At 50.3% G+C, this 27,260-nt stretch overlaps 2 protein-coding genes across 6 annotated transcripts in view; one reads left to right on the forward strand and one right to left on the reverse strand.

Annotated features, from left to right (window-relative positions):
• Nucleotides 1-18,768, reverse strand: part of FAM168A (family with sequence similarity 168 member A) — a 129,138-nt gene extending 110,370 nt beyond the window's left edge. The window contains exon 1 of one of the 2 annotated variants that reach the window (XM_053934812.1): nt 18,637-18,768. The gene's annotated coding sequence lies outside the window, so the exon portion shown is untranslated. The remainder of the gene's footprint in view (nt 1-18,636) is intronic. The other variant, XM_053934811.1, reaches the window with a different exon arrangement.
• A 234-nt stretch (nt 18,769-19,002) lies between these two features.
• PLEKHB1 (pleckstrin homology domain containing B1) lies at nt 19,003-27,260 on the forward strand. Of its 4 annotated transcripts, XM_053935836.1 has the most exons (8): nt 19,003-19,092; nt 20,524-20,659; nt 22,352-22,411; nt 22,870-23,022; nt 23,877-23,979; nt 24,802-24,841; nt 25,833-25,938; nt 26,017-27,260. In XM_053935836.1, the coding sequence occupies exons 3-8, from the start codon at nt 22,375-22,377 to the stop codon at nt 26,151-26,153; spliced, it is 576 nt and encodes a 191-aa protein (XP_053791811.1). In that variant the 5' UTR covers nt 19,003-19,092; nt 20,524-20,659; nt 22,352-22,374; the 3' UTR covers nt 26,154-27,260. The 4 variants fall into 4 exon arrangements, with proteins under 4 accessions (XP_053791811.1, XP_053791812.1, XP_053791810.1 ...); XM_053935837.1 differs by lacking the exon at nt 19,003-19,092 and having other exon boundaries at nt 22,349-22,411; XM_053935835.1 differs by lacking the exons at nt 19,003-19,092; nt 20,524-20,659 and adding an exon at nt 20,693-21,126 and having other exon boundaries at nt 22,349-22,411.

Raw genomic sequence — 27,260 nt, forward strand, 5'->3', positions numbered from 1 at the left:
CTAATTTTAATGAAAGGACAGCAGTGTACAACTGATATTTGACCAAGCAGGGAGTAGAAATTTCTTTTAGGAGAAAAAAATCACAATTAAAAAAAAAAAGAGTTTTTAATCAAATGTTTTAAATCTGCAAGCTGGGATTTTTGACTTAAATACAATTAAAATCAGCACTAGATTAAAAAAAAATAGATTTAAAACCAGAAGTAGTTACATGAAATAACAATTTCTTCTCCTGGCAGACAAAGCTCCAGGATCCCCTTTGGCAAGAAAATAGGAAATTTTTAGAGAAATTGAGTATTTAAAATAAATTATGCCTATTGCAGCCCTTCCTCATATAAAATATAATAATAATCCAAAATATTGTTTAAGGAAAGCAATAAAAGGAAGGCATAAACTACCTTAAATAGGATGGTAAATGGTAAAATCCAGCTCTCCCACCCTTCCCCATCAGGAATGCAGTCACACGCAGGCTGTGGCTAAACACAGGAATACAACAGGAAAAATTAAACCGGGTGTAACAACAACAAACAGAATGGAAATGGAATCCACTCAGATCCTCCCTCCCACTATCAAATTCCTTGCATGATGACTGTTGGAATGGGCATAAATTCAAAATGCAAAAATCCAGAAGATAAAAGGTGTCGGTTCACTGCCACTCTACCTTTGTAGGACTGTGTAAGGCACTCGAGGAGTTCAGAGCATGATAAAAACCAGCTTTTTCTTCAGCTCTCACCATTGCTTTTGAGTGGCACCAATGCCAAACCCCAGAGCTACAAGAGCTTCTGTGCCATATAATCAATCCCTGCAAAATTTTGATCCAAGAAGCCTGAAAACAGCCTTGCAAGGGAAATATCGATAATTCCCTTCCAAGGATAAGGAAAACAAAAATCTAGACAAACGACAGATCTTGCTCCAAGTCACACAAGAACTCAGCTCCTGTGTCATGCACAGTCCCTGCTTTTGTCTTCCCTGGCCTTGCCATCTCTTCCCCTTAAACCTAAAAAAAATACCTTGGCACACTGTAAAGGAGTTCATTTCCAAGAGAGAAAAACATAACTTTGCCTTTGACAACTGTTTTTTACACTGAAATATCCTCTTGAACAAGAGAATTTTCCTTACTGGAAAGGTGTGAAAGCTCTCCAGCTTCTCCTTGCCAAGTTTTAATGAGTATAATCCAGGACTGACTTCCCAAGCACAGAAAATGGGAAGGGTTTGGGTTTTCCCAGTCCCACGGGGACTTCTGCTGCTGAGGGATGAATAAAACAGGTCAATTCCACTGTGGATCTGCAGCATTCCAGCAGCCCCATTCATAATTCATGGTTTTGACACATCTACCTGCTGCTTGGGAAAGATGAGCACACACAAACATGACATGGGCAAGAGCTTTTTCCTTTTTCACTCTCGTTTCCACTCTCCCAACAGAAAAAAACAATAAATTAAAAAACAGAATAAGCTGAAGAAGCAGAGTAGGGATTAATCCCAGAAGAATAAATTTGTTGTTTCCACACAAGCCCCTGGCTGTCCAGAAGCACATGTATACACTCACAGAAAGAAAGTCTTACATATTATTTTTCAAAGTTAAACCTGGTCGTTTACCTTTGTAATTATCAGTTTGAAACTGCAGGGAAACAGAAATCCCTGGGAAATGGGACACATCCCTGGGAAATGGGATAGATCCCTGGGAAATGGGACACATCCCTGGGAAACGTAAACAGCCAGGAGGGTTTAGGTGGCTCAAAACTGAATGTTGTCAAACACTGAAAACTTCTTAAATCTGGTAAGTGGGGAAAAGTGACAATGGGAAAGTGTTTAATTTATACAATACCAGAATGGCTTGGGTGGGAAGGGACCTTAAAGATCAGGCAGCTCCAACCCCTGCCATGGGCAGGGACACCTGCCCCCAGGTCAGGTTGTCCCAAGCCCTGTCCAGCCTGGCCTTGGACACTGCCAGGGACTCAGGGGCAGCCACAGCTTCTCTGGGCACCCTTTGCCAGGGACTCCCCACCCTCCCAGGGAACAATTCCTTCCCAATATCCCATCCATCCCTGCCCTCTGGCAGTGGGGAGCCATTCCCTGTGTCCTGCCCCTCCACCCCTTGTCCCCAGTCCCTCTCCAGCTCTCCTGGAGCCCCTTTATACCCCTTTAGCCCTCTGAGCTCTCCCTGGAGCCTTCTCCTCCCCAGGTGAGCACCCCCAGCTCTCCCAGCCTGGCTCCAGCCCTGGAGCAGCTCTGGAGCCTCCTCTGGGCTCTCTCCAGCAGCTCCAGGTGCTGCTGCTGTGTCCCCAGGGCTGGGGCAGCTCTGCAGGTGGGCTCTCACCTGGGCTCAGGGGCAGAATCCCCCCTCAGCCCAGGGCGTGGAGGTTTCCAGGTGCCAGTGCACATGGGCAGGGCATGCCCAGCTTTTCATCCCTCAGCACCCCCAAATCCTTGTCCCCGGGGCTGCTCCCCAGCCATTCCCTGCCCAGCCTGGCTTTGTGGTTCACGCTGAATTAATTCCAGGAGGAATTCCCTCTCCCCAGAGCAGGCACCGTGGCCATTAGCACACGATGACAAGCTGGGGTCGTGTCGTGGAACACTCCAGCATGTGGAGTATCATGCGTTGAGTTTGTCTGCAATTAAGACCATTTCATTGTCTCATCAGGATCCCTGTGATACCCAATTAAGTAATAACACAAGGAAAGTGCTCTTAATTAATGAGGAAAATGCTCTACAAGCTAGACACAGGTGTGTGTATCTCAAGCAGGGTCTGAAACAGTTGAACAGATCATTTAATCTTTATTTAAAAAAAAATCCGCAGTCAAATTTTTATCTATTTACCTCAGTAGCAGGAATCTTCCTGATTTCTTCCAAGGGGGTTAAATTTCTTTGCAATATTCAACAATCAAGTGGTTTGTAAAAGACTCAAATTAAAACTGACACTGGGAGTGCAAGACTGATCACAATTTACACATTGTTATTCTGGGGATGGAACAAATGGGTTTAAACCACCTTTCTCCTTGCAATGTTTCTACAAAATCAATCTCCTCTATGATACTGAATGAGCACATTCGTGTTTATTCTTATACCAGCTCTGCTGTTTGGGTTGAGCTAAATGAAATCCCATCCCCACTGTTAAATTAGTCAGGGCAACATCTTTTAAAGAAAGATACTGGAAAAAGGCAGAATATCATCCTAAGTCTCATCCTTACACGCTTCAGTGAAGGGAACAGCAAAATTTAACTGCAAAAACTGACATTTCCATCAAGTACAGCACTTTTGTACCCCAGTTTCTTCAGCTAAGTAAAGTGGACGTGTGTCCTTCAATGCATTGATCACACAGGGCAATTTTACAGAACTGCATGGAAAATTGTGTAGTCATGGGAGCTGGTGTGGGTAACTTTGATAACCTTTATCTCCCATTTCCCATTGCTTGGTTTCAGTGACATTCCAGCCTGGATCAGTTGGAATTATTCAAGTCACAGTTGTCTACCTTTGGTGAGAATCAAGTATGGAAACGAAGTCCTAAATTCTCACTTCGGGAGCAGGAATTGCAAGGAACATTATTTGCAGGGAGTGAGGCACATGAAAATCTGCCCTTGCCTTTCTCCCCAGATCCTCAGGCACAGTCACCTTCCCTGGGAGATCAGCCTTCCACCTCTTCAGCTCTTTTTTCCCTGGATAGCAGAAGAAACCAGCTTTCTAGAAACTCAAATCTTATTCACAGCACAATGAAAGTCTTTGATTTTTAAAAAATATTGTAAAAAAATTTCAAAGTACCTATCCAGACTACAGCAGCCTGTCCAAAATCTTCTACAGCAGATCCCTGTGGGGAAAGGTTGATAAAGAGGACAGAGCTGTCAACCTGTACTTTCATAACCTCCCACCCTAGTTTTTCATCACAAGGTTCTTCCCTAAGCTCTGCATTTCTTACTTCAGCTGCTCATTTTCAGCTCTTGAAAGTTTTGGTACAAAGGAGCCACAGAGACAATTTTTGCTCTTTGATCAATCACGTCCCACTGTTCAGAAAACAGGCTCCAAACCATTAATCTTGCTTATGTTATCCAAAAGCTTGCTAGGATCTCATCTTTCCGATAATTTATTTAGCACTGAGTCCCTTGACAATACATCTGAGGTATTCTTAGATCACTTCAAACATCAGTCAGGCCAGGAGCTCTGATGGCGAGGCAGAACTGGCAGGGATGAGTCTGAGATGCAGACAAAGACTGATCAGTGCACGTGGCATTTCTCCTGGGAATGCCATGAACAGTGTCCCTCGGTGGAGTCTGGCCTCAGGGAGCACCAGGGATCACCTGCAGACATCCAGCTACCACAAGACATCACCTGGAGCCAGAGCATTTCAACAGAGGCTTTGTCTTGCTGCTCAGAGCATTCTTACTGCATTGTTTTACCCACTTGAAACTCCATTTTATCCTGTTCCCCAAGTTATTTTACCAGGATGCAGAGGTCAACACTTGGCATGGGATCAGTGTGGGGAGAAAGGAAGTTTATAGATGGTTTGCATGCAGCAATTTATAGGGGTGGTGCACTGCATAAATCCCTCCCTTAACTGCTCCTGTGTGGAGACCCACCAGACAATCATCACATTCCCAACCAGCCCAGTTTCCACTGGTATTTTACACCTTTGAGAAATTCTCTCATATAATGAGGAAGCTGGGGAGAAAAGGAGGTTCAGGGAGGACCTTCTGACTCTGCACAACTTCCTGAGAGGAAAGTGGAGCCAGGTGGGGTTGGGCTCTGCTCCCAGAGAACAGGGACAGCCCAAGAGGAAACAGCCCCAGGTTTAGATTGGATGTTGTGAAAATTCCTTCCTGGAAAGGGCTGTCCAGCCCTGCCACAGGTGCCCAGGGCAGTGGTGAGTGCCCATCCCTGGAGGGGTTTAAAGCCGTGTGGATGGGGCACTTGGGAATGTGGGTCAGTGGTGAGGAATGGTTGGACATGGTCTTGGAGGGCTTTTCCAACCTTAACAATTCTGTGATTCTATACAGGGGAATACATTTATTATATAAATAGAAATCTTTTTAACCTTCACTCCCAGCAATCCAATTGCATTCCCATATTCACCACGTGCTCCACAACATTTTTAAGCTTGTCTCCAGCTCCAGTTCATTTGAGCTGTATCCCAAACCCATCCTTCCTCCACAGAAATGCTGAACTAGAACGAGGTGGTGATTTTAAAGGGAAGTTTGGCCCATGAAATAAAAACTAATGTTTCAATCAGCTAACTCCATCACCCCCTCACACAACCCCTCTGCCACGGCCAGGGGTTAACGGTGCCTGGTGCCTTCCTGCAATCCTTTCTGCCTGGGAAGAAAATCCTGGTCACAGTTTCATCATTTAAAAGTCACCCACAGCCAACCTAATCCTTGACAAGAACATGCCCTGCACTGGTCTCTATACTTTTAAACAAAAAGTGATCAGTTTTAGAGACGGGAAGTGCTCTTTTCCTTGGATCATTCATCCCAAAAGGCAGTTCACCTTTAAAGGGTTCTCCCTTTAAAACTTCCTTGGATGCATGGGAGGGCACTCAGTGCCTGGAATTTTCTCTGGGATGCTCCTGCAGCCAGACTCTCCCTCTGATAAGCCAGCCAGACTTAGCTCTGTGCTTCTCTCTGTGTGTTTTTTCTAGTCCTCAGACTATTTCTGCGTTTCTTCCGTTCCCCTACAACTTATCCAGGAGCTATTTCAGGATGTTGAAATGGAAATCATACTCAGGAAAGTCACAAGCACCAAATACAGAAATGAAATCTGTTCTCTTCTAAATATTTTCTTGCTCATACACCTAAAAACTGAAAAAAAAAATTAAATTTAAAACTGCCTTTTTTGCTACAGCATCGCTGCTGGTGTTTACACCCACCTGCTCTGTAATCCCTTTGAGCACCACTGCTCATAAAACAACTTTCTCAGAGCCCCTTTAGGCACTGGAAGGTGCTCTAAGATCTCCCTGGAGCCTTCTCCTCTCCAGTCTCCCAAAATCCTGTTGCATCCACTGCTGGATCATTGAAACCCTTCTAAAACCCACCCATTTGACCACAAGAACCCATTTTTAATATGATTAATATAATATTTATTTGCTAACATCCTGCCAGTTTTCTCCATCAGAATATCACTCGGTACTAAAATGCCTCCCAGGTCACAATTTAAACAAGAGCTTCCCTGGATCCATCCCAGAGGTTTCCAGCAGGACCAGGATGAGTTCTCAGTGCTGCTGCTCTCCTTTGAGCTACTTAATTGAAAACAGTAATTTAAGCACAGTCAATTCGATTTAATTTCCTAGTGCTGACAAAAACTGGCAACCTATTTAGGCATTATTAAACTTAAAATAAGTTGAAATTAACTTGGCTGTAAGTAGAAAGCAGATCTGCTCTAACAGGACAGAGTTCAAGTCTTTAAGCACCCTTTTATTCATTAAGGTTTGGCTGTCTCTGGGTGTTCTTACATTTTTAAGAGATGTTTATTGTAGACAGGGCAGATTCCTGAGTGGGTAAATTGAAATCAATAACCTTTGGAAAATGCATTTCCACAACTTTCCTGATCTATGGACTTAAAGAGACACAAGTTTTGAGAAACGAAACAACCCAAAGAGAAAATCCACATAAGAACACAACGATGTCTTTAATCTCTAATGATGGTTTCTCACCCATTCTCTAAAGACTGTATTCAGAAATAAAGCTCAGATAATCTGGGATGATGGACATGAAACAAAATCTTTTAATTTTCCGCTTTATTTTAGTATGTGAGAACAAAATTGTGAGAGTTTGCTAATAATGTGCGTTATGGACACAGTGCCAAGCAGGAATAAATGATTCCTGTGTAGAAGAATCCCTCTAAGATGAAACACTGAAGGAAAAGCAATTTTAATGGATCAGCTCGATTTTTCAAGGCATTTTGGGAAACAAAACTGGCTTTAAAAATAATGTACCTACACACATTTTTCTTCTGAAATTAGAGTGACACAGTTATCTTGAAAAAACTATTTTTAAAGGCTTCCAGCTCTCTAACTTCCCTGGGTTATCTGATAACACTCTGCCTTCGCTTCCCAGTGTTAATTGGGTCTGTTCCTGCACTCCTGTGTGTTGCCTACAAACACAAAAATGAACCAAATCAGGCAGAAACCACCGGGGTTAATTATAATCAGCACCAAAATCTCGAGTGCTATTTGTGGCAGCAGTGGATTTTTTATCTGCTCTCAGAGTATGAGCCACTCAGTAAAACAAACACAGAAGGGAACTCAGCAACTGTGTCCCTACGGATTCAGGTGCTTTTTGGAAAGGTTTAAAACACAGTCTCCGAATCCTCTGTGCAGAGTCTCTGTTTGCCCAATTTTTGGGTTTTTTTTACTGTATCCAGCTACTTGAAACAAATGTGGAAATGCCTAGGGGTTTTATAACCTCTCATGCTGCTGATCCTTCCTACTGTTACCGCTCTGGCAGGAAACACAACTCCCAGAAAACTGCTCCAATTAAAACAGATTTCCGCTCTCCGCACCAGGAATAGACTCTGGATACTCCCCAGTAACTCTAAAATGGATACTCCCATTAAATTATTTCAATATAAAAAGATTTGCAGACAGCACTGATATCCAACTAAGCATCTGCATGGGAACACAACTCAAGTAAATTTAATATTTGGGGTTTTCCCCCCCACTCCCTCTTTACTTAATGGCAATATCCCTAAAAGTACAACAGCTCCTGGTGTCTACCTTGAGGCAGGGAAAGAAACACTGCCCTGTTTTCTCCTCCCTCCACGTTCCATGTTCCTGGAACCCTGCCGGTATCTCCAGAGGGCAGGAGGAAACCAAAGGCCAAAAAATAAGAGATTGTTTTACCCAGTGTTCTTCCCACTATATTTGGGTAAATACAAACACCCACAGAAAGCAAGAAATAAGAAAAAATACAAAAAAAAAATCATAAAAAGGTAAAAATCGTAGGAAGGTCAGGTAAAACCTAACCTAAACTGAAGGCACAACTTCCTGCAGAAAGAAAACTCCATGATCCACAAGCCCCGTGGCTTATCCTGATAGCCAGAAAATCCTGATAACACCAAGAAAAACATATTCCAGAATCAACACCCTCCCTGCCCCAGGAGAGAACTCACTCTGCTGAGGTCCTTTCAGATTTAAAAACAAGATTGTCAACGAAGTAAAGCCCAGCTAATCCTGACTGCCAGCACAGTCCGGGGGAGAGAGGTCTCACAGGGAGAGAAGATTCAAATCAAGATTTGCACACATCAAAGGCAGCAGCCTGAAGTGCAAACCTGAGCGAGGGTGACACCAGAGCAGTCCCCACTGCCCTGATGTCACACGAGAGACATTCCCATGTGGCAGGGATCAATTGGCTCTGAGACCTGGCTAAATACAGGACACAATAAAGGAGCCCAACCACAACCTTCCCGTTCCTGCATGTGGCAGACAAGGGGGGGATTTGTCACTGCAGCATCCTCCAATGTTTCATTTATCTGTCTCTGCGAGTACAGACATTACCAACCCTTTTTGCCCCATTCCAAATGGGAAACTGAGGCACTGCTTATGCAGTTTGGGACCTGGAGGGAAATTTGGGGCATGGAAAGAAGCAGATGCCAGTTTTTTCATTTCCCTCCAGGTCCCAAACTGCGTAAGTTCACCATTGGATCACAAGGTCATCGCTCATCCCTAGCAAATTGTGAGCCACAACACAAAAGGTTGGAGACTTGGATTCTCTGGCAGGGACATCTCCTGAATGAAGGAGTCCAGCATGAGGCTGAAAATTCATCCCCAAAAAATCTCCACTGAAGACAATTCTGTTACGTGGAATTTGGTCAAAGCCCACAACACTGGCCACAAACAGAGGGGGAAAAAAAGCTTCCCAAGGGCTGAACACAAACATGGAACGTCAGGCCTTGTGTTAGGAGAAGGGGAAAATACACACACAAAATACACAAACTGTAGGGAACAGGATGGAACACACAAGTCAAGTGCCAGGAGCGTCAGTGGAGAGCAGGAGAAAGTCAAGGACATCCAGGGAGACACCCACAGTGAAAGTCACACTAAACTCTACGTGTGTTATTTGGTGCTGGCAGGAAAAAACGAGCTTGGATTATGGAGAAAATGGTTTCCTGCTGCTTTCTCCAGCACAGCTCAGGAGAACCAGGCTCTGCAAACAGGCTTTGTGGATCAGCACGATGGCCTCCAAGAAATAGCTGGCTGCTGTGGATTTCCTCTTCCCACAGATGAGCACCAACACTGGCTGATCGCTGCTGCCACAAGAAGTTACTGCATCAGCTGGAGCCAAGCAGGTGAGGAAACATCCCAGGATCCTGGAAAAGAGCTCCAAGGGAAAGTCTAAGTCAAGGTTTGGCAGTCTTCACACGGTGCCATGCCAGGCTTTTCCTTCCTGCTGGCTGGAGGGTGCCAAGAGAAGCCGAGGAGGAGCTGGTAGGAGCTGCCTCCCAAAGCAGCAGGAATCTGCTTCCAAGCAGGACAGTGGCTTTTCCTGAGCCTGGAGCTCGGGGAGAGGCAGGAACTGCAGCTGCAAATTCCTCTTGCTAGCCAGTGCCTCCAAATGCCAATGCTGTTTGCTCCACACTGCATCCACAGGCTCCTTGCACGTGGATCCCTGAGCTAAAAGATGCAGCTGGTACCAGATGCAAGGGAAGGCCCCAAAAAAACCCTGGAACTGAACAAGGCTGCACAACTGATGAGAGAATGTTTGGGTTTGAGTGATGGAGCAACACTGGAGGGAAGGGAGAGATCAGGAATTGCAGAGCCAGCATCGTTCCAACTAATAAGACACCTTCCCAGATGAAACTGCTGATGCATCCAGGAAAGGCACAAGCTGAACACAGGAGAAGGACACTTAGAAGGGGAAATGAGGCACAAAGTCAGACAAGAGCATTCACCAAAAAAAAAAAAAAAGAAAAAAAAAATTCTGTTGCTATATATGGATGTAGGGAGTCTGGATAACAAGCAGGAACAAATGAAATCCTGGCCAGCAGGAAAGAAAAAAATGAGCATGTGACTGGACTTGAAAATTATTAGTTCTGTTGTGCTCAGACATGAAAAGAAGTGATGGCTGCAATGTATCCCTAGAAAAAAGGTTGGAAGGCTCACCTCTCTGACAGCTATCAACACTGCAGGAAAACTGAATTTCCAGAGCAGAAACTTGGTGTTTTTTAATGGGTGAAGCCAGGAGGAGGCTCTGGGAAGGACCAAGACAGGTAGGTGAGTCCATACTGGGAAAAAAAACCCATGTGGGGTTCGGGAGGAGACAGGAGGGATACAGAAACTCTCATGCAGCAAGTAATTACAAGAGATTAGCTTCCCAAAATCATAGGTGACAATTTGTAACACCAAGCAACTGATTTGGGCCTCATTACAAGCAGTAAAGCTGCAGAAATCACTGGACTGGAAGCCTTGACAGTGCAGAAAAAGAGCAGACTCGTATTTAAATATATCTCAGTTTAGTAATTCAATCAAGATTGCAAAATGTCATGATTTCAATAATTGATTTTAACCTGTATGACGTTTGTGCTTTTTAGTTATCATCTTAACGAAATATCAACATAATCACAGGCTCATAGAATCATCTGGGTTGGAAAAGACCTGGAAGATATTGAGTCCAACTGCAATGAAAATTGGCATCACTTGATTCTCCACAAATACAGTGCAGCAGAGGAAAAATTAAGGAATTTGCATATAGATGATCCACTCACTAAGTTTCACAGAGCTTTTGGGATCAAAAAGGAAAACAGCTCCAGAGTGAAGTTTGAAAAAGCTTCTGGGGCAAATCAGAGATTGAACTCCCCTCACAATCAGTGGGGAGACAACAGCAAGATGATTTAACAATTTACATAAAAGCAATTACAGGATAGAGCCAAAATGCAGCAACATGGATGAGTCAAGAGCAAACTGTGTCCAACCAGAACAGCCTGGTGAAACACAATAAAGTGAGTGCAAGAGCAGTGCAGGTGGAGAAGTCCCAGCTGGGCTGATGGACAGGAGAAAACAACCCTGAGGGGATACCGGATCACAAGTAAAACGTCAACAATACAATGGAATTGCCAAAAAAAAAAAAAAAAAAAAAAAAAAAAAAGGCAGTTCAGATTGTTTTAAGAGTGCCATGTGGAAACCAGCATTATTTTGTTTTATACAATGCTGGCAAGGCCACGCAGAGAGAGAAGTAAACACACCAGAGTACAGAGGAAAGCTGAGGAAATAATAAGGAGGTTTGGATGCAAAATGATCCATAAGAACACATGAAAGGACCGTGCCAGCCCAGGAGAACAAACTGCAGGAGGATACCATGCTCCCATCAGTGACAGCAGAAACAAGGGATGTGTTACTCTGGACAGCAAAGCAAAGCATCTTCATTTCTCAGACATCACAAAATCCCAGGATGGCTTGGACTGGAAGGGACCTTAAAGATCATCCAATTCCACCCCCTGCCATGGGCAGGGACACCTCCCACTATCCCAGGTTGCTCCAAGCTCCATCCAACCTGGCCTGGGAAAAATTCCGGGATCCAGGGGCAGCCACAGCTTCTCTGGGCACCCTGTGCCAGGGCCTCTCCATTCTGGCAGCCAAGAATTGCTTCCTAAAAGATCTAAGATATGGGAAAAGCTTTTAACCAAATTGGTTAAGTGTTCACTGCCAGCTTCCTGAGCAGGCTGGCACCTCTGAGACTGGAAGACTTTAAGGAAAAATTAGAAATACATTTGTTAAGGATGCTCTAGGGACACTTCAGCTTGCCTCGAGGAGGTGAATGGACTGGAAAGTCTCCCAAGTTCTCTACTAGCTCTGCATTCCAGTATGGAATGATGCCCCAGAAGCCCAGGATGTTTAACCATGGAGTCCTCCAAGAGTCCTCCACTATTTCAGAGACCCCAAGGGCTAATTCACAGTATTTTTCAGAGCGCAGGAGAAAATTTGGAAGACAAACACTTCTAACAGAACTACACCAGGAGGGGGCAAAATGACTCAAGTAAACACCAACCTGTTTGCCAGACACGAGCTCTGGACAAAATAAGGGAAAACTGAATCAGACTGGACCTGGGCTTAAAAAGAACAGGGGTGAAACTAATGAGAGCCAAGTCAACGTTATGGGAAATAGGCCTTGTCAAGCAAAGCTGACTTCATCCCCTGAGGAGATCCATGGTGATAAAGGTAAGTGCTGCAGTGTAACAGGCAATCCTTTGAGGATGACATCCCAGTTAAAAAATGACCACTGGATGTGTCAACAAAGCAGCTGAGCAGATTCCGAGTTGGCCGAGGGACAGATGACTAAAGGCAGCCACCCGTGGAAAATCACCAGCAAAGTGAGCTGCAGTGGGGTTCTGCTGGGCTTCATCCAGAGCCCAGAACCTTTCCAGAGGTCCAGTGCAGACCTGGAATCTAGGGAACAAGATGGGAAAGCCAGAGCCCCTCAAAGAGAACCTGCCCAGTGCTTCCCAGGCAATGCCTTGAGTTCGACTGGGCCACAACCAAACACCACTCGGTTGTGGAATGAAGAGTTCCCTGCATAGGGAAATGTTATTGAGTATCAAAGCACCTGCATTTAGACAATAATTGGCTTTTTAGCCAATTTTAGAAACTGGTTGAAGTGACACCTTGCAGAGTTGCAGGGATGAGGCAGCCACCACCTCCCTGGGCAATCAGCTGTGCCAGTGTTGTACCACCCATACTGTAAAAACTCGTTCCTCCTCTCCATGCCCAGTTCTGCCACGCTTGCTGCAGATGTCCCACCCTTCCTGGAATCCCCCAGGAACCCACCCTGTCCCTGGCACCTGCTCCAGCAGCAGCACAGCTTCCCTGGAAAGCAAAACCACGTGGGCAAGATGCTCCTGGGCTGTTCCGCTGCGTTTGCTTTTCCAAGGGCTCAAATTTTAAATATTTCTTATGCAAAGAAACATTTTCTTGAGCTCCCAAATCCATATTAAAAGACTCAGCTATCCAAGAAGGCTCAACAGCTGGGATTTGGATGCTACGGTAGAGAAAAAACCCGGCTCTCCAATTTATGGCACTGCATTTTAAGGCTTGAAAACTTCTGTTGTGAATGCAAGTCAAGTCAAGAGCAAACTGGAAAATATGTGAAATGCCATCATTTTGTAAAAGCCATTAAAAGTCTCATTAAGTGACACCATACATGGAAAACTGAAGAAAATTATTTGTACAATAAACTGCTACAGAACCAAATGTTTATACAGAGACCTATTCCAAAGTAATTGCATTTTAAATGCTCACAAGCTTCATACAAAATATTTTTCAGCAGGGAAAAGCCTCTAGAACCTGTCTGTCCATACAGACATGACAGTTATCCTGGGTAAAACGTCATCAGGAACTGCAATGAATGATGTTACTTTGATCAAATCAGCAGGAGAAGGTAGAATCATGGAATGGATGAGAGTGGAAAACACCTCAAGGATCATGGAGTCCCCCAGCACTGCCAAGGCCACCACCAAGCCATGTCCCCAAGTGCCACATCCACGTGGCTTTTCAATCCCTCCCTGGATGGGGACTCCACCCCTGCCCTGGGCAGCCCATGGGACTGTGGGGACTCTTAGGACCTTGTTTAAAATAACCACAAAAATCCCCTTGTCCATTAAAAAAGCAAGTCATTACTGGCTATAAATCCAAGTATAAAGAACTGAATGGAAAACGGGGAAAAAGAAGACCGTGCTCAAAACTTCTCACCAGTCCTCAGGATGTATTTTCCAAACTCAGAATGGTAAAACCCACTCATTATCAAATTTAGGGAGCTGCTATCTAACAGCAGAGAAAGCAGAAGCTCAAGCACTGGGCTTTAATTTCTGGCAGATAAAGAGCCTGATGCCATAAAAGAGGCAAATCTTTTTTATTAAGCTCTACAGCAAATTAGAAGGAAAAACCCTGCGGACCCTGAGATGTTATGGTCTATTTTAACTTTTGCTGCAGTCTGCAATCTTTATCCATTTTATCAAAGAATTAGACATGCCTAGCAGGCATGATGGCATCTATTCTTTTTTTTTTTTTTTTTTTTTTTGCCAGTTTAGTACTTTTCCTCTCATAAAATACTCTAAGCTTGTCTCCAATAATCCTCCCAAATCTCTAACCCTTGCTGAGACAAGGAAGGCAAAAACCATCAGCCTACAAATACACTTCAGCTTTAGCCTTCCTATTGAGAAAGTTATTGCACCAAGGCCACGACAAACCCCAGTTTTCTGCTCTGACTTTTCATTTTTCCACTCTCCAGTTTTCCACGTGACCCTTTCAGCCAAGGAGAGGAAGGGGAGACAGGGTGAAGCAAAAGCAAATACAAACCAGAGGAGGGGGAATGTTTTTGGGTTGTTTTTTTTTTTTTTTTTTCCCCAGCTTTTATAAATCCTATGACGATAATCTCCTAAATGGTTTGCTGGGGAGCGTCAGCAGGCCCACATTTTTCCCCTCCCAGAAAGCACAGTCACTTGAAATTCCTGTGCAGTGCTCAGGGTTTTCTGCACATCCATAGTAAAGAAAACCCAGAGGAGCTCTGGAAGAATTATCCAAGTCCCACTCACACTCTAAAAAATCTGTGAGTCTCCGTCATCATCAACAGAAGCTCCTTCCCTACGTGGTTCTTAAAAAAATAAAGAGCTCCCACAAATTTCAGATCTGCAAATGCTGGATATGCCTTAAAATCTGGATCTTTGCTGCCTGGGATCTTAATTACAAGTCTGGGATTCCTGCTTCAGATGCCCATGGCACACCTGTTCTCAGCAAAAGAAAATCCTAGAAATCCCAACTGTTGCTTCCCATTCAAGCTAAAAAACAAACATAAAGTCCCCCCTCAAGACGACCCACCTAACAAAGCACTGTTAAAGCAGAGCATAACATGAAATATAGATCATAAGCATGTTTTTACATTGATTTTACTCTCTCTCTGCCCAGGTGGGCAAGTAGGAAGCGCAATCACATCCTTACTTCCTCCAAAAATCAGGTTTACACAAATTTTACTGGGGAAAAGATGCTTCCCTGTGAGGGTGGGCAGGCCCTGGCACAGGGTGCCCAGAGAAGCTGGGGCTGTCCCTGGATCCCTGGAAATGTCCCAGGCCAGGCTGGACAGGGCTTGGAGCAACCTGGGACAGTGGAAGTGTCCCTGCCCGTGGCAGGGGTGGCACTGGATGGACTTTAAGGTCCCTTCCCACCCAAATCCTTCTGGGATTCTATGAATTTGCATAAATAAACACAGCCCTGCCACTGACATTCTTCCCTGGTATTTAGGGATATCAGTGTTTTTGACACTTTTGAACAAAGTGATTCAGTTGAGTGGAAGGAACAAGAAGGTGGCACAATTTAAACAGCTCTGGAGGTCTGTCCAACTGGTATTTAAGTCACATGGACATAATTCCTAAAAATTTATTCCCACTTTTAAACAGTGACAGATTAAGAATCAATATTTTTTTGTTCAGAGACTTAAAAGACCGTCAAGAGGTAAAAAAGTAGACCAGTGGATTTCATTTCTTGTCACTGAAACAGAAATCTCCATCTGCTCACTGAAGGGATGCACGGCACGAGAATCCAGTAGCATCCAGAGGGACCAAGGGACTGGAATTTGGAATCAGCAAAAAGAAAACACTACAGAGCGTGCCAGGAGCCGTCTCCTGGTCAGTCATTTCAGACCGAATATTCCTACGGACTGAACGTGAGAAGTGATGGATTTCAGGCAGCAAAACTGAGCCCAGCTGATGAGGAAGATCAAGGCACAGGCAGGAGGGAGCTAAGTGGGACAGGAACAGGGAGAGGAGTGCCCCGGCACACGGAGAGGCTTCGGGAATGGCAGAGGAAACAGAAAGTACACGGAGCACTTGTGCTGCGGAAAGGGAAACCGGGGGCCTCTGCAGATCCCAGCAGCCCCAAAGGCAGGGCTGCAACACAAATGAAGCTCAAACCCGCGCTGAAGGGACGAGAGGGCTCGCAGGGGAAGATATCAGAGCTGTGCTTCCCTCCTGACAGCCCCGACGCTTTGCAGAGAGCTGGGAACGCGCTCAGGGCCCCTGGCTGGGAGCACGCAGGGTGCTGAGGCCCCGAGGAGCGAGGTCTGAAGTGCCCAGCACACCTGGATCCGGAGCCAGAGGGAATTCTGCTCACAGCTCTGCCAGCAGGTGACATCCCAGCGGCGAACGCCCCACTTCCCTGCGAGGGACAGCGGCGCCAAGCCCACGCCTTGGAGAACTTCCCAAAGGCAGGCACTGCCCTGGATCCCACACACACCTCCCGGGCTGAGCTCTGCCAGGCACAGCACACAATTCAATTTAGCCCCAATTCAATTATCATTTTAATTATGCCTCCAGTGCAGCCACTGAAGGCCTTTCACTGAAGTGCTGCTCCAGAGCGTTCTCACTCTCCTCAGAAATGTTTGCAGCACCTCTCTGCCCTGTTCTTCCCCGTTATCCCTGTGGTGGGCTACGGATCATGGGGACCAGGGAAAGCTCGCTTGATTTAAGAGACTTTAAACCCCCCTGGGTTGTTCACCCACTGCAATGCGGGCTCACCGTGGGGTTTGACAGGTGAGTATCAACGGAGAGCAGAAAGCACCTCCACAAATGTTCTCCCTAAATGACTGTATCCCGGTTATTCCACGTAATTTTTTCTGCAATTTAGGTTTCTCTGAACATTTCCTGAACAAACTCCAAACGCATTCTGCTTCCAGTCCCTTTGTTCCAGAGGATATAGATCTACCTGTCCAAAAAAAAAAGTGTGTCTTTGCTGACAGCCAGGAATTTTAATCAGCTGAAGAATACACCCCAAACCCCCCAGATCTGGGCAATAACATCTGGAACACTTACCCCACGTTCCCTAAAAAAAGGCACAGGATTTGGGAGAGAAAGATTCCTTCCAAAAAACGTCAACATTTGCTTTGGTAAATAAAAAGTTGGGATGCATAACAGGGTGAGTTGGTATTTGCAACTTACAGAACAAAAGTTAATCAGATTTAACATAAATTTAATGCAAAATACACAATGCTGGCTGATATCAGTCCTTTTAATAACTATGTGTGTATAACAAGAATAAACACACAGATCATAGTTGTTGTTTGGGGTTTTGTTTCAAATAGACTCAACCATAAGGGTCAAGAGAATCCCCGAAACAGTTAAAATTCAGAACAGAAAGAACTGAAAAAAAAAAAAAAAAAAGAAAATAAGCATTTGGCCTCTTCATACTAATTTCCTTTTTCTTTACATTGCTCAACATCGCTTCTCAATTTGAGTTCTAATCAACAACCACTTCACAGCTCACATTTTATGAAATAATGCAGTTGATGCAATCAAGTCCAGCAAAATGTTTCCCTAAAGATGTTAACATCATTCACATTCCTTTAAAAAAACACACACACACACAAAAAAAAAGGCTCTGACTTCCTCCATCACTATTTAACAGCAAAAATAAACACACCACTGCATCTTCAATCATATTCGGATTAAAACAGAAATAGAATCTTTCTGGGGTTTCTTTCTGCTTAGCACAACATGCCTTTGTCCAGGAGAGGGGGGAAAAAAATCCCCTCAACCTGCTCATTTTTCTGCACTTGACAATAACGAGCACCAAATAAATAAAATTCAGCCTATGGAGATACAAACCATAACCCAAAAGCTCATCACCATGTGCAGTGGGGGGGCAAAAATGCCCCCCAGACCCAACCCGGTACAAAACCTCTGCCTGCTAATGAATATTTATTTCATTTCCATACTTCCAGGCTCCCCTGCTTTCTATAAAGGACTGAAACCAAGCTCCTTTTTGGCATTATTCACCCACAATATAGCGAGGGACTTCGCTGCCCTGAACACCACAATGCCAACAACAGAGCATGCGAGAAAATCATTAGTAAAAAGACATTTTAAAAAAAATTTAAAAATAAAAGAAAAAAAGGGGGGGGGAGAAATCAACATTTTTATTAAAAGAAAAAAACAAACACCGGAACACGCATTTTATCCAGGCAGAAAAATCTCAACGCCGCCTCGCATTTCCCAACCTGGACGTCCCCGCTTTCATTCCTGCGGATGCTGCGCGCCGACATCCCCCCGCTCCGCGACCCTTTAACCATTTTATCCCCGCTTCAAAAGCCTCTGGCCCCCCGAAAAGAGGGGCGGGGGGGCTGCGGGACAGGGCTGGCGGCTCAGCCCGGCCCCGGCCGTCGCCCGGAGTTGCCCGCGGCTCCGCTCCATGTGCCCGGCGCCTCCGCTGCCGGCCCCACGTGCCCCTCGGGAGATTTTGGGGGGGCTCGCCCAGCCCTGGGGGATGCACCCCCAGCCCGGGCATCCCGTGCCCTGCTCCCACGGACGGGGCTGAGCCTGGGGCGGGGGAACAGGCTTGCCCCTGCCAAGGGGGCACGGCGGGTTTTGGGGGGCAACAGGCTGGGGGTGGGTGGGGGGGACAGCAGGCTGCGCTGAGGGGGGATGCGCTGCGTGAGGGGACACCCGGCAGAGCCCGCGGGGAGAGCAGGCTCCGCGGGGACACAGCGGGCTCCGTGCGCCCCGGGGGGACACAGCGGGCTCTGCCGGGCTCCCTCGGCCCGGGGCTGGGGGGATGCTCCCTCACCGCCCCCTCCCTGTGCGCTCCGGGGCAGCCGCCGGCCGCCCCCCTCCATCACCGCCGTGCCCCTTTCCCGCCGCTGTCAGCCGGGGGTGTCCCCCGTTCCCTTCCCCTCCCCTCACCTGCGGCTGCTCGGGCGGCGGCGGCCCCTGTGCCGGTGCAGCAGCTCTCCCTTTCCCTCTCCTCCTCCTCCTCCTCTTCCCGCTGCTCCCGCAGCCGCCAGCCGGGAATGGGGGGGGGTAGGGGGGGGGCAGTACCACCAGCGGGACCGTTACAGCCGCCGCCGCTGCGGGGACTACAGCTCCCGGCATGCTCCGCGCCCCGCCGCCGCGGCTCACCGCTGGCCGCCCCGCGCGAGGGATCATGGGTAGCGTAGTCCGCGCTGCAGGAGGGGGAAGGACATAAGGCGACAGGGCCCGGACGGGCGCGGGGCGTGCCGGGAGGTGTAGTACGGCAGGGGGGTAGAGCCGCCGGGCATGGCGGGAGTTGTAGTTCGGCGAGGCATGACGGGAGCTGTAGTCCGCGAAGGCTGCTGGGAGGCAGCAGGCCGCTGCGGGAATCCCACCGGGATGTGCCAGGTGGGGCTCCGGGGCGATCCGCGATCTGGTCCCGGCTCCGGGAGACCCTTCCCGGGTCGCCTGGCGGGCGCGGGGCCGCGAACCGCGAGGGGAGCGGGGAGCCGCGGGGCCCGGCCTTGCGTGCCGCCCCCACAGAGCTCTGCCCCTGCTGCCGAGGGCCCCTCACCCTGCTGAGGGCAGGGAAGGAGTAATTTGGGACGAGATGGAGCATCCCGCGGGTCTCCTCCAGGGAGTGCCCCACCCCCGACCCCTCACAGCGGCGGTTCCGTGTGTTTTGCTGCTGTTTTGGGTGGCGATCGGCGCTGCGGTCCCTGAGCCGGGGATGTGGAATGGGGGAGTGGGGACGGGGGTGCCAAGGCTCCGTTCGTTCCCCTGCCCCGCGCTGGGATGGCTCTGGAGGGATGACAGAGGCGCCAGAGGGAACATTCCTCCTGCGGCATTCCAGCGGCAGCGGTGGGACACGCTCGGCTGCAGGAAAAGGAGCCTCCCGAGGGATTTAAGCAGGTGCCCACCTGTCCCGAGAGTGGGGGTGACAGGAGCAGCAGGTTCTGTCCCCAGGCTCAGCTCTGAACCCTCCAGAGCTCCCTGGAATCTGGGGAGACCCCCTGTGGAAGACGGGGATTTCCTGAGACGTGGCAAGAGTTTTGGAAATTCCCAAAAGGCAGGGCTGCGGCTGGGACGGGGGAGATCCTCACCGGGCTGGGGGAAAGACGAACCAGAGGCATCGAAGTTCATGGATTTTATTAAACAACGCTCCTTGGGTCACCATTTCCACCCAGCATGCCCCAAATTTATCCTATTTGACATTAAAAAAACCCCACCCTAGCTGACCAAAAAAAAAAAAAAAAAAAAATAGACCAAGCCCCCCAAATCCCACACCGGCACCGTTTCCTTCCCAAGAGGAAAAGCACAATGGAAAAGTTTTGACAATAATTAATTCCAATTAAAGTCTGTATGGAGAGGCAGCCCAATCCAGTGGATAATGCAGGATAAATCCAAATTTCAGCCCAAACCCCTTCCTAAGGGAACTTTTTTCCGGACTCATGGCAGGACAAAGTCTCTGGCCCAGCCGGATTTCCAAATAATTTCCCTGATTTTGGGACTATTCAGCAGCACCGGGATGTTTTGCAGCCCCATAACCAGCACGGGGGGGATGCACAAGGCTGTGAGTGTGGCCTGGCTGAGGGGGTGATTCCCTTTTAACTCCTTTGGGATCATCCAGCAGGCTGCTGGATTAACTTAATTCCTTCTAAAAAAAGGAATTAAAGCCAGCGCTGGAGGGAGGGAGAGGAGGGGAAAGGGCTTTGCATTGAAAAATGTGCTGGAATAAATTTTTTTAATATATATTAAACGTTGCCATGTGTTCAATAAACATCTTTTATTAAGAGCCCAGCCTCAGCTGTCACCTGACTTTTGCCTTGACTTCCCCAGATAATCCAACCTGCTGTCCCGGAGCCCAGGACCGTTCTGATTCCACCAGAAGCCAGGACAAGCCTTGATTTTGACCCAGAGGATTGCTCACTCCACTTGGAAATTTATTTCAGATGAGCACTTGGGTGCTCAAAACGTGGGTTTTTCCTGGTTTATGATTTTTGGCACCAAACACCTCCTCAGACCCATTCCCAGCACCGGAGGAAAATCCCGCATGCCCCAGGATTTTCCCGTGCCCAGCTCGGTGCGGGGGCAGCAGCTCCACCCCCAGACCCCCAAATTCGGGGGTCCTGCTGGGGCTGAGCCCTCTCCAAGGGGCACCCGCACTGCTGGATGTGCTCCGTACCCGGAGGAAAAGGGGGGGATTTGAGGAGAGAGCGCGGATGGGAGCTGCTGGATGAAGCACGGACATCCCCGCCGCGCAGCGGCTCTTTTTTTGGGGCTAAACCTCTGGAAAGCGGGGATTTTCCCGGCGGGCAGCACCGGGGGGATGCCGGTGCCGGACTACAGCTCCCGGCGAGCCGCGCGGGCGGGCAGAGCCGGGCGGCGGGAGCGGAGCGCAGCGCATCCCGCAGCGGGCACGGGCACCGCCGCCTCCGCCCGGTGAGGGATGCGCGGGGCGGCTTCGGGGGGCCGGGGGCACCGGGCACAGCGGGGAGAGGGGGGACGGGGCACGGAGAGTGCCCGGGGTGGGGCCGGTACCCCCCTGAGGGGGGCAGGAACGGTGCCACAAAATGTGGCTACGGAGCGGGGAAGGTGTCAGGGATGTGCGATGAGGGCGCCAGATGTGGGTACCGAGGGACTGTGAGCAGAGCGGGATGAGGGTGGCACAGGGATGGGGGTGCCAGGGCAGGAGGATGAGGGTGCCAGGGGATGGGGGTTATCCGTGGGCTGGGATTTCCCAGGGATGTGGGCAGTGCAGGCTGAGGGTGCCAGGGGATGGGGTTATCCGTGGGCTGGGATTTCCCGGGGATGTGGGCAGTGCAGGCTGAGGGTGCCAGGGGATGGGGTTATCCGTGGGCTGGGATTTCCCAGGGATGTGGGCAGTGCAGGCTGAGGGTGCCAGGGGATGGGGTTATCCGTGGGCTGGGATTTCCCGGGGATGTGGGCAGTGCAGGCTGAGGGTGCCAGGGGATGGGGTTATCCGTGGGCTGGGATTTCCCGGGGATGTGGCAGTACGGGTGATGGTACCGGGGCTGCAAACTCCATGGGGACCTGGATACTCAGGGGTCCAGGCACTCGGTAAGGCAGGCACAGAGGTGCTGGGGGGGTGTCTGTGCCTTGCCGTGCCCCCAGAGCTGGTGGGAGATCCTGGAGGCCATCCCAGGGTGCCGAGTTCCCATCACTGGGAGCTGGGATTCCCAGCGGATACGGGGGCAGTGGCCAGGGAACTGCTCCTGCCTGTCCCTGGGGTGTTGGCTCTGCTCGGGGACCTGGGGAGCGATGACTTCATGGCCTTATTAAGGACTAATTTCCATCCAGGCAGGGAAAATAAACAAGTGTAGGTGTCGCTTAGCATGGAAAGTTACCGGGGCTGTGGGGAGGCACTGCCTGTTTTCATACGCGGCCCGGATTTCTCCACTTACCTCCACGGGCCGATAATCCCTAAATCCCGATGAGATTAAAGGCAGAAGGAAAGGTGGCCGGAGCGCCTCCTTCGCGACGTTTTTTCCCAGATGACGGAACCCTGATTAACCTGGGCGCTGAGCTCATCCCCCAAAAACACCGGGAGCAGCACGGGTGAATCCCCATCCCCGGAGCCATGGGCAGAGCCGGGGGCGAGGCAGGAGCTGCCGTTTTAACCCCGTTGTTGTTCCCATCCCAGCAGATCCGGCGAAGCCTGCGGCAGCCATGGCGCTGGTGAAGAGCGGTTGGCTTTGGCGGCAGAGTAAGTGCCACTCTTGAACTTTCCAGGTTGGAAGCCCCCCCAGAAAAACCCGGAGAGGTTTGCTGGGAAGAGGTGGGGTGTGGGGGACACAGGGAGCCCCGACCCGGGCGGGTAATCCACGGCAGCAGGGGGATTGTGGCTCAGCCGCTCGCGGATTTACGTCAGCGGAGAGAGGGGCTGCCTGCCATGAAAACACACGCGGCTCCGTGTCCGGGGCTGGATCCGCTCCCGTGCGCTCGGCAGGGCAGCACCCAGCGGCCTGATGGCTTTTTTGGCAGCCTTTTCCCACTTAAAGCCACCTGCTCACGCTGCCCCGGACGCTGGTGCCAGGCACAGGTGCCCTGCGGGACGCAGCGGCTTCACGGGAGGGATCCAGGTTTGGGAGATGAGATTGTGAGCGCGCCGGCCGCGTCCTGCCGGGCTCGCTGGGCTCCTTCACCTGCTCCCCGTCCCACCAGGCTCCATCCTGCGCCGCTGGAAGAGGAACTGGTTCGTCCTCTACCTGGATGGCAGCCTGGTTTACTACCACGACGAGACGCAGCGGGACATGGACGGCCGGATCCACATCAAGTACAGCTGCCGGGACGTGCGGATCGGCCGCGAGTGCAAAGGTGAGCCGAGCCCCTGCTCCCGAGCCCTGCATTCCCAACCCCATCCCACGTGTGGCCGCACCCCTCTTAAACCTGTGTGCACCCAGCAGAGCCCCAAAACAGCCCATGAATAACCCCCAGGCTGCCTCGTTCACCCCTCCTCGCTCCCAGCCAGGAGGATGGTCTCCTGGATGGTCTCTGCCACTGCTTTTCCTGGGGGAAGGAGGGAAGGAAGCAAGCAAGCAAGGAAGGAAGGAAGGAGGAACTCTCCTCCTGGTTTGTGCTTGTAGCAAACAGGATCCCACGGCCCTGACTCATCGCTCACGTCTCGCACAAACAAGGGGAACAAAGCAGCAGCTTGGCGGGGCCCCGCAGCCCACGGCCGCCGCACAAAGCGCCTTTCTCGGGCTGGGAGCGGCTGTGGGAGCACAATCCCACAGCTTTGTGCTCACCACGGGGTCCTGCCAAGCTTCAGAACGGGGGAAGACACACGAGCCTCAGGGATTTAAGGTTTTGCTCTTGCTGGAGCTCACGATCCCACTCCAGCAATGAGCATCTCCCGCTCCTACAAAATTTGGGTGCGCTCTGGCAAGTTCAGAGCACAGGCAGCTCGGCCTCGTGGCCTCGAGCAGATTTTTGGCAATTTGCTGCCCTTCCGTGTTCCTTCTGCCATGGGGGTGGAGGTTTCTGCCCATCAGCTCGTTCCTTGTGTCGGCTTTTAACCTGTGAGAGCCTGACCGCATCCTCCACGTGGAGACGGAGCCAAAACTAAACCCACCAGCTCTTGTGGCAGGAGGAATTTGGAGCCTGGGGAGGGTCTGTGGGACATCTCCTGTGGCTGAGGCTGGATCCCACCCCATCCCTTCCCTTCCCAGACGTGCAGCCGCCCGAGGGGAGGAGCCGGGACTGCCTGCTGACCGTGGTGCTGCGGGACGGCTCCAAGACCACGCTGTGTGCCGAGAGCGAGGACGACGCCGTGTAAGCGACTTTTCCATCCCAGTTATCCCAGCCTGGAAAGGGCCTGGCCCGCAGGAGAGCCCTGGCCCGCTCCCACCACATCCCACACTTGGCTAAACCACCCCGCAGCCCCTCTTCTCAAACACACTTGCAGGGCCAAAGGTGCAGGAGGGAGATTTGGGGCTCTCACTGAATAATCCAGAGCCAAAAGCAGCTGGTTTTAAGCAGTCGGTGTCCTGATGGGGGAGGCTCCTCATGGATAAGAAATCCTCCCTTGGCCTGACTGAGGAGAAGGGTTTTCAGCACTATTTGGAAATAAAAGGTCTGAATGTGAAGCTCTCACTGGCTCGAGGCAAACTGCCCTTTTTAGCACTGTTCCACTTCTGTTTATTCCTAAAAGAAATTAGAAATTAAATTTTAAAAATAATTTTATTTTTATACAAATTGATTTTTTAAAAAATAAAAATTTTTAAAATTAGCAGTGGCAAACGTTCAGCTGAACCTGGATGGAGGGAAACATGCTGTGGCCAAGCAGAACTTCATCAACTGAGCTTGACCTCAGCTGAGTGCAAATTCATCCATTACGTGCTCTTCCCCCCAAATTTAGGTGTCCTTTTCCTGCCTGCCCTTGTTTTAGCCAGGGCCATTCCCAGGGACTGCCCTGTGCCCATCCCTCTGGTGTCAGGTACCTCCCAGCACATTCCCAATCCCAACTGTTAGCCCAGCACTCATTTAATAGGGAATTAAAGAACAGTGTCACATCCAGGTCCCCACGGGGAGGAAGGGGACAATTCCCACCCCTCCAGCACCCACCAAAAACGAGTGCCTCTGTTTTGTTTGCAGTGCTTGGAAGATGGCCGTGCTGGAGGCTAAATCCACCCCGGTGAGGCTTTGTCCCCCTGAGCAGGGACACCATCCCGGCACGGGATTTGGGATTTGGGATTTGGGCAGGGAGAGGTTACCCCAACCCTGAGCTTGGCGGGGGCTCCCCAACACCCACAGAGCAGCCTCGGGGCACAGGGAGTAAGGTCCCTGGAGCCACGGGGAAGAAGGTGGGGAGGGGTTGGATGCCACCACTGATGGCAGGTGACAGAGCCACGGGGAACCTGTGCACTGGTGGAGGGTGACAGAGACACAGGGGACACAGGTAAGGAGACAAGAACACTGTTAAGGTGACAGGGACACCATTAAGGGGGCAGGGTTGACGTGGTGGGACACAGTTAAGGTGACGAGGACGCACAGTTAATGTGACAGGGACAGGTAGGGGCAATAGGAGCAGAGTTGAGGTGACAGGGACATAGCTAAGGTGACAGGGACATGGGTAAGGTGACAGGGACGATGTTAAGGTTATAGTGAGACAGTTAAGGGGAATGGGGACACGGTTAAGGTGACAGGGGCACAGTTAAGGTGACAGGGACAGGTGAAGGGAATGGGAGCAGAGTTAAGGTGGCAGGGACACTGTTAAGATGGCAGGGACACTGTTAAGGTGGCAGGGACACTGTGGAAGTGGCAGGGACACTGCTAAGGTGGCAAGGACACTGTTAAGGTGACGGGAACACTGTTAAGGTGGCAGGGACACTGTTAAGGTGGCAGGGACACTGTTGAAGTGGCAGGGACACTGCTAAGGTGGCAAGGACACTGTTAAGGTGACAGGAACACTGTTAAGGTGGCAGGGACACTGTTGAAGTGGCAGGGACACTGCTAAGGTGGCAAGGACACTGTTAAAGTGACAAGGAAGGGGCAGAGTCAGGGTGGCCTGAGCACAGGCTGTCCCCAGCTCTTGGGACTGCTCAGATTCCCCACCCAAGGGGCCCAGGGCCCTGTCCCCCGCCGGGGCAGCCTGACCCCAAAGTCCCCCACGCCCGCTGCTGCAGGTGCACGTGTACGACCCCTACGACGACGACTACTACCAGACGGTGCCCCTGGACTCCCACCAGGCCGCCTACATCAGCTCCGGCCACTACGGCCACCAGTACGGAGGTGGGTGGCCCGGTGGCCCCGGGGGGGGGGGTGGCCAAGGCCATTCCCCCCCCCACTCACACCCGTTTTCCCTGGCAGCTCCCGGCGTGACCCACGTCATCGTGCGCGAGGATCCCTACCGCGTCTCCGGGGACCAGATGGCCCTGGGGCTGCTGGCCGGGGCCGCCACCGGCGCCGCCCTGGGCTCCTTCATGTGGATGCCCTGCTGGTTTTAGTGGCCACCAGGCTGGGCCACGGCTCCCCTTTGCTCCCCAGCCCTGCCTTGGAACCTGCCCTGAGCCCCCCTCAGCCTCCCCAGAACACCCCGGGGACAGACTCCCGCACAGGCCCCGTTCCCAGCCCCAGCTTTGGCATTAAATAACCCCCAAGTGCTTCAGAGCCCCCCAAAACCCACTCCAGAACCCCACAGCACCCGATTCCCATCGGCAAAGGGCCCGGGAGCTGCCAGGGCTGTCGGCAGAGCTTCCCCATCCCCAATCTCCACAGGGAGCTGGCTGCAGAAATTCCGGGTTTGGGAGCAAGGGGGACTTATTTAATTTGGGGGGAAGTGGCTGGATGTTATTTGGCTGGGTGAACCCCACAATGCAGAGGCTTTTTAAGTGCTTTTTTGGGGAGAGGCTCCAGCACCAGAGGGCACCACAGGGATGCTCAACAGGTGGGTAAAAGATTGAGGAGGATGAAAACCTTTGCAGGATTTCCACCCCTTTCCAACTTGCACCGGTCCCCTGGGCCTGGCCAAGGTGGAGAAATGGTGCAAAACCTTCAGGAACTGGATTTAAACCCCTGGGAATCAGGCTGAGAAGAGCCCAGGGAATATCCCCACCTCTCCAGCTGAGTGGGAGGGACACCCAGCATCCTCAGTCTCACCCTGGTTTTTGGGAGGGGGAGAAGGGCAGTTCTCCATGAGGACCAGGGAGCCTTTCTGGCAGCCAAGCCGGGATCTTCACAGCAGGGATTTGGGATTGAGGGGGGACACACGGTCAGGCCAGGGGACAAGCAGCAGCTCAGGGTTTTGGTTGGGCGATGAAAGAGGTGATGAACAGCTGCCAGGAACCCTGGAACCACGACTGACATTGAATTTAGGAATTACAAACCCCACAGCTGGATAGAAAACCACCAGTGACACCAGCACCCCAGCCTGCTCCTGCCTTTAGAGCCCCGGGTCAGTTCATCAGTGCCCATCAGGGGATTGGGATATCCCAACACACCATCCTCATCCTCTCCTGCACTCCCTGCCTCCCTCCTGCTGCGCACCTGCTCCCGGAAAGGGGAAAAAAATACAAAAAACCTCTTTGAAGTCTAATAAAGGCAGTGAAAAACCA

The sequence above is a fragment of the Vidua chalybeata genome, chromosome 2 (genome assembly GCF_026979565.1).
Source record: "Vidua chalybeata isolate OUT-0048 chromosome 2, bVidCha1 merged haplotype, whole genome shotgun sequence".
Taxonomy (NCBI): Eukaryota; Metazoa; Chordata; class Aves; order Passeriformes; family Viduidae; genus Vidua; species Vidua chalybeata.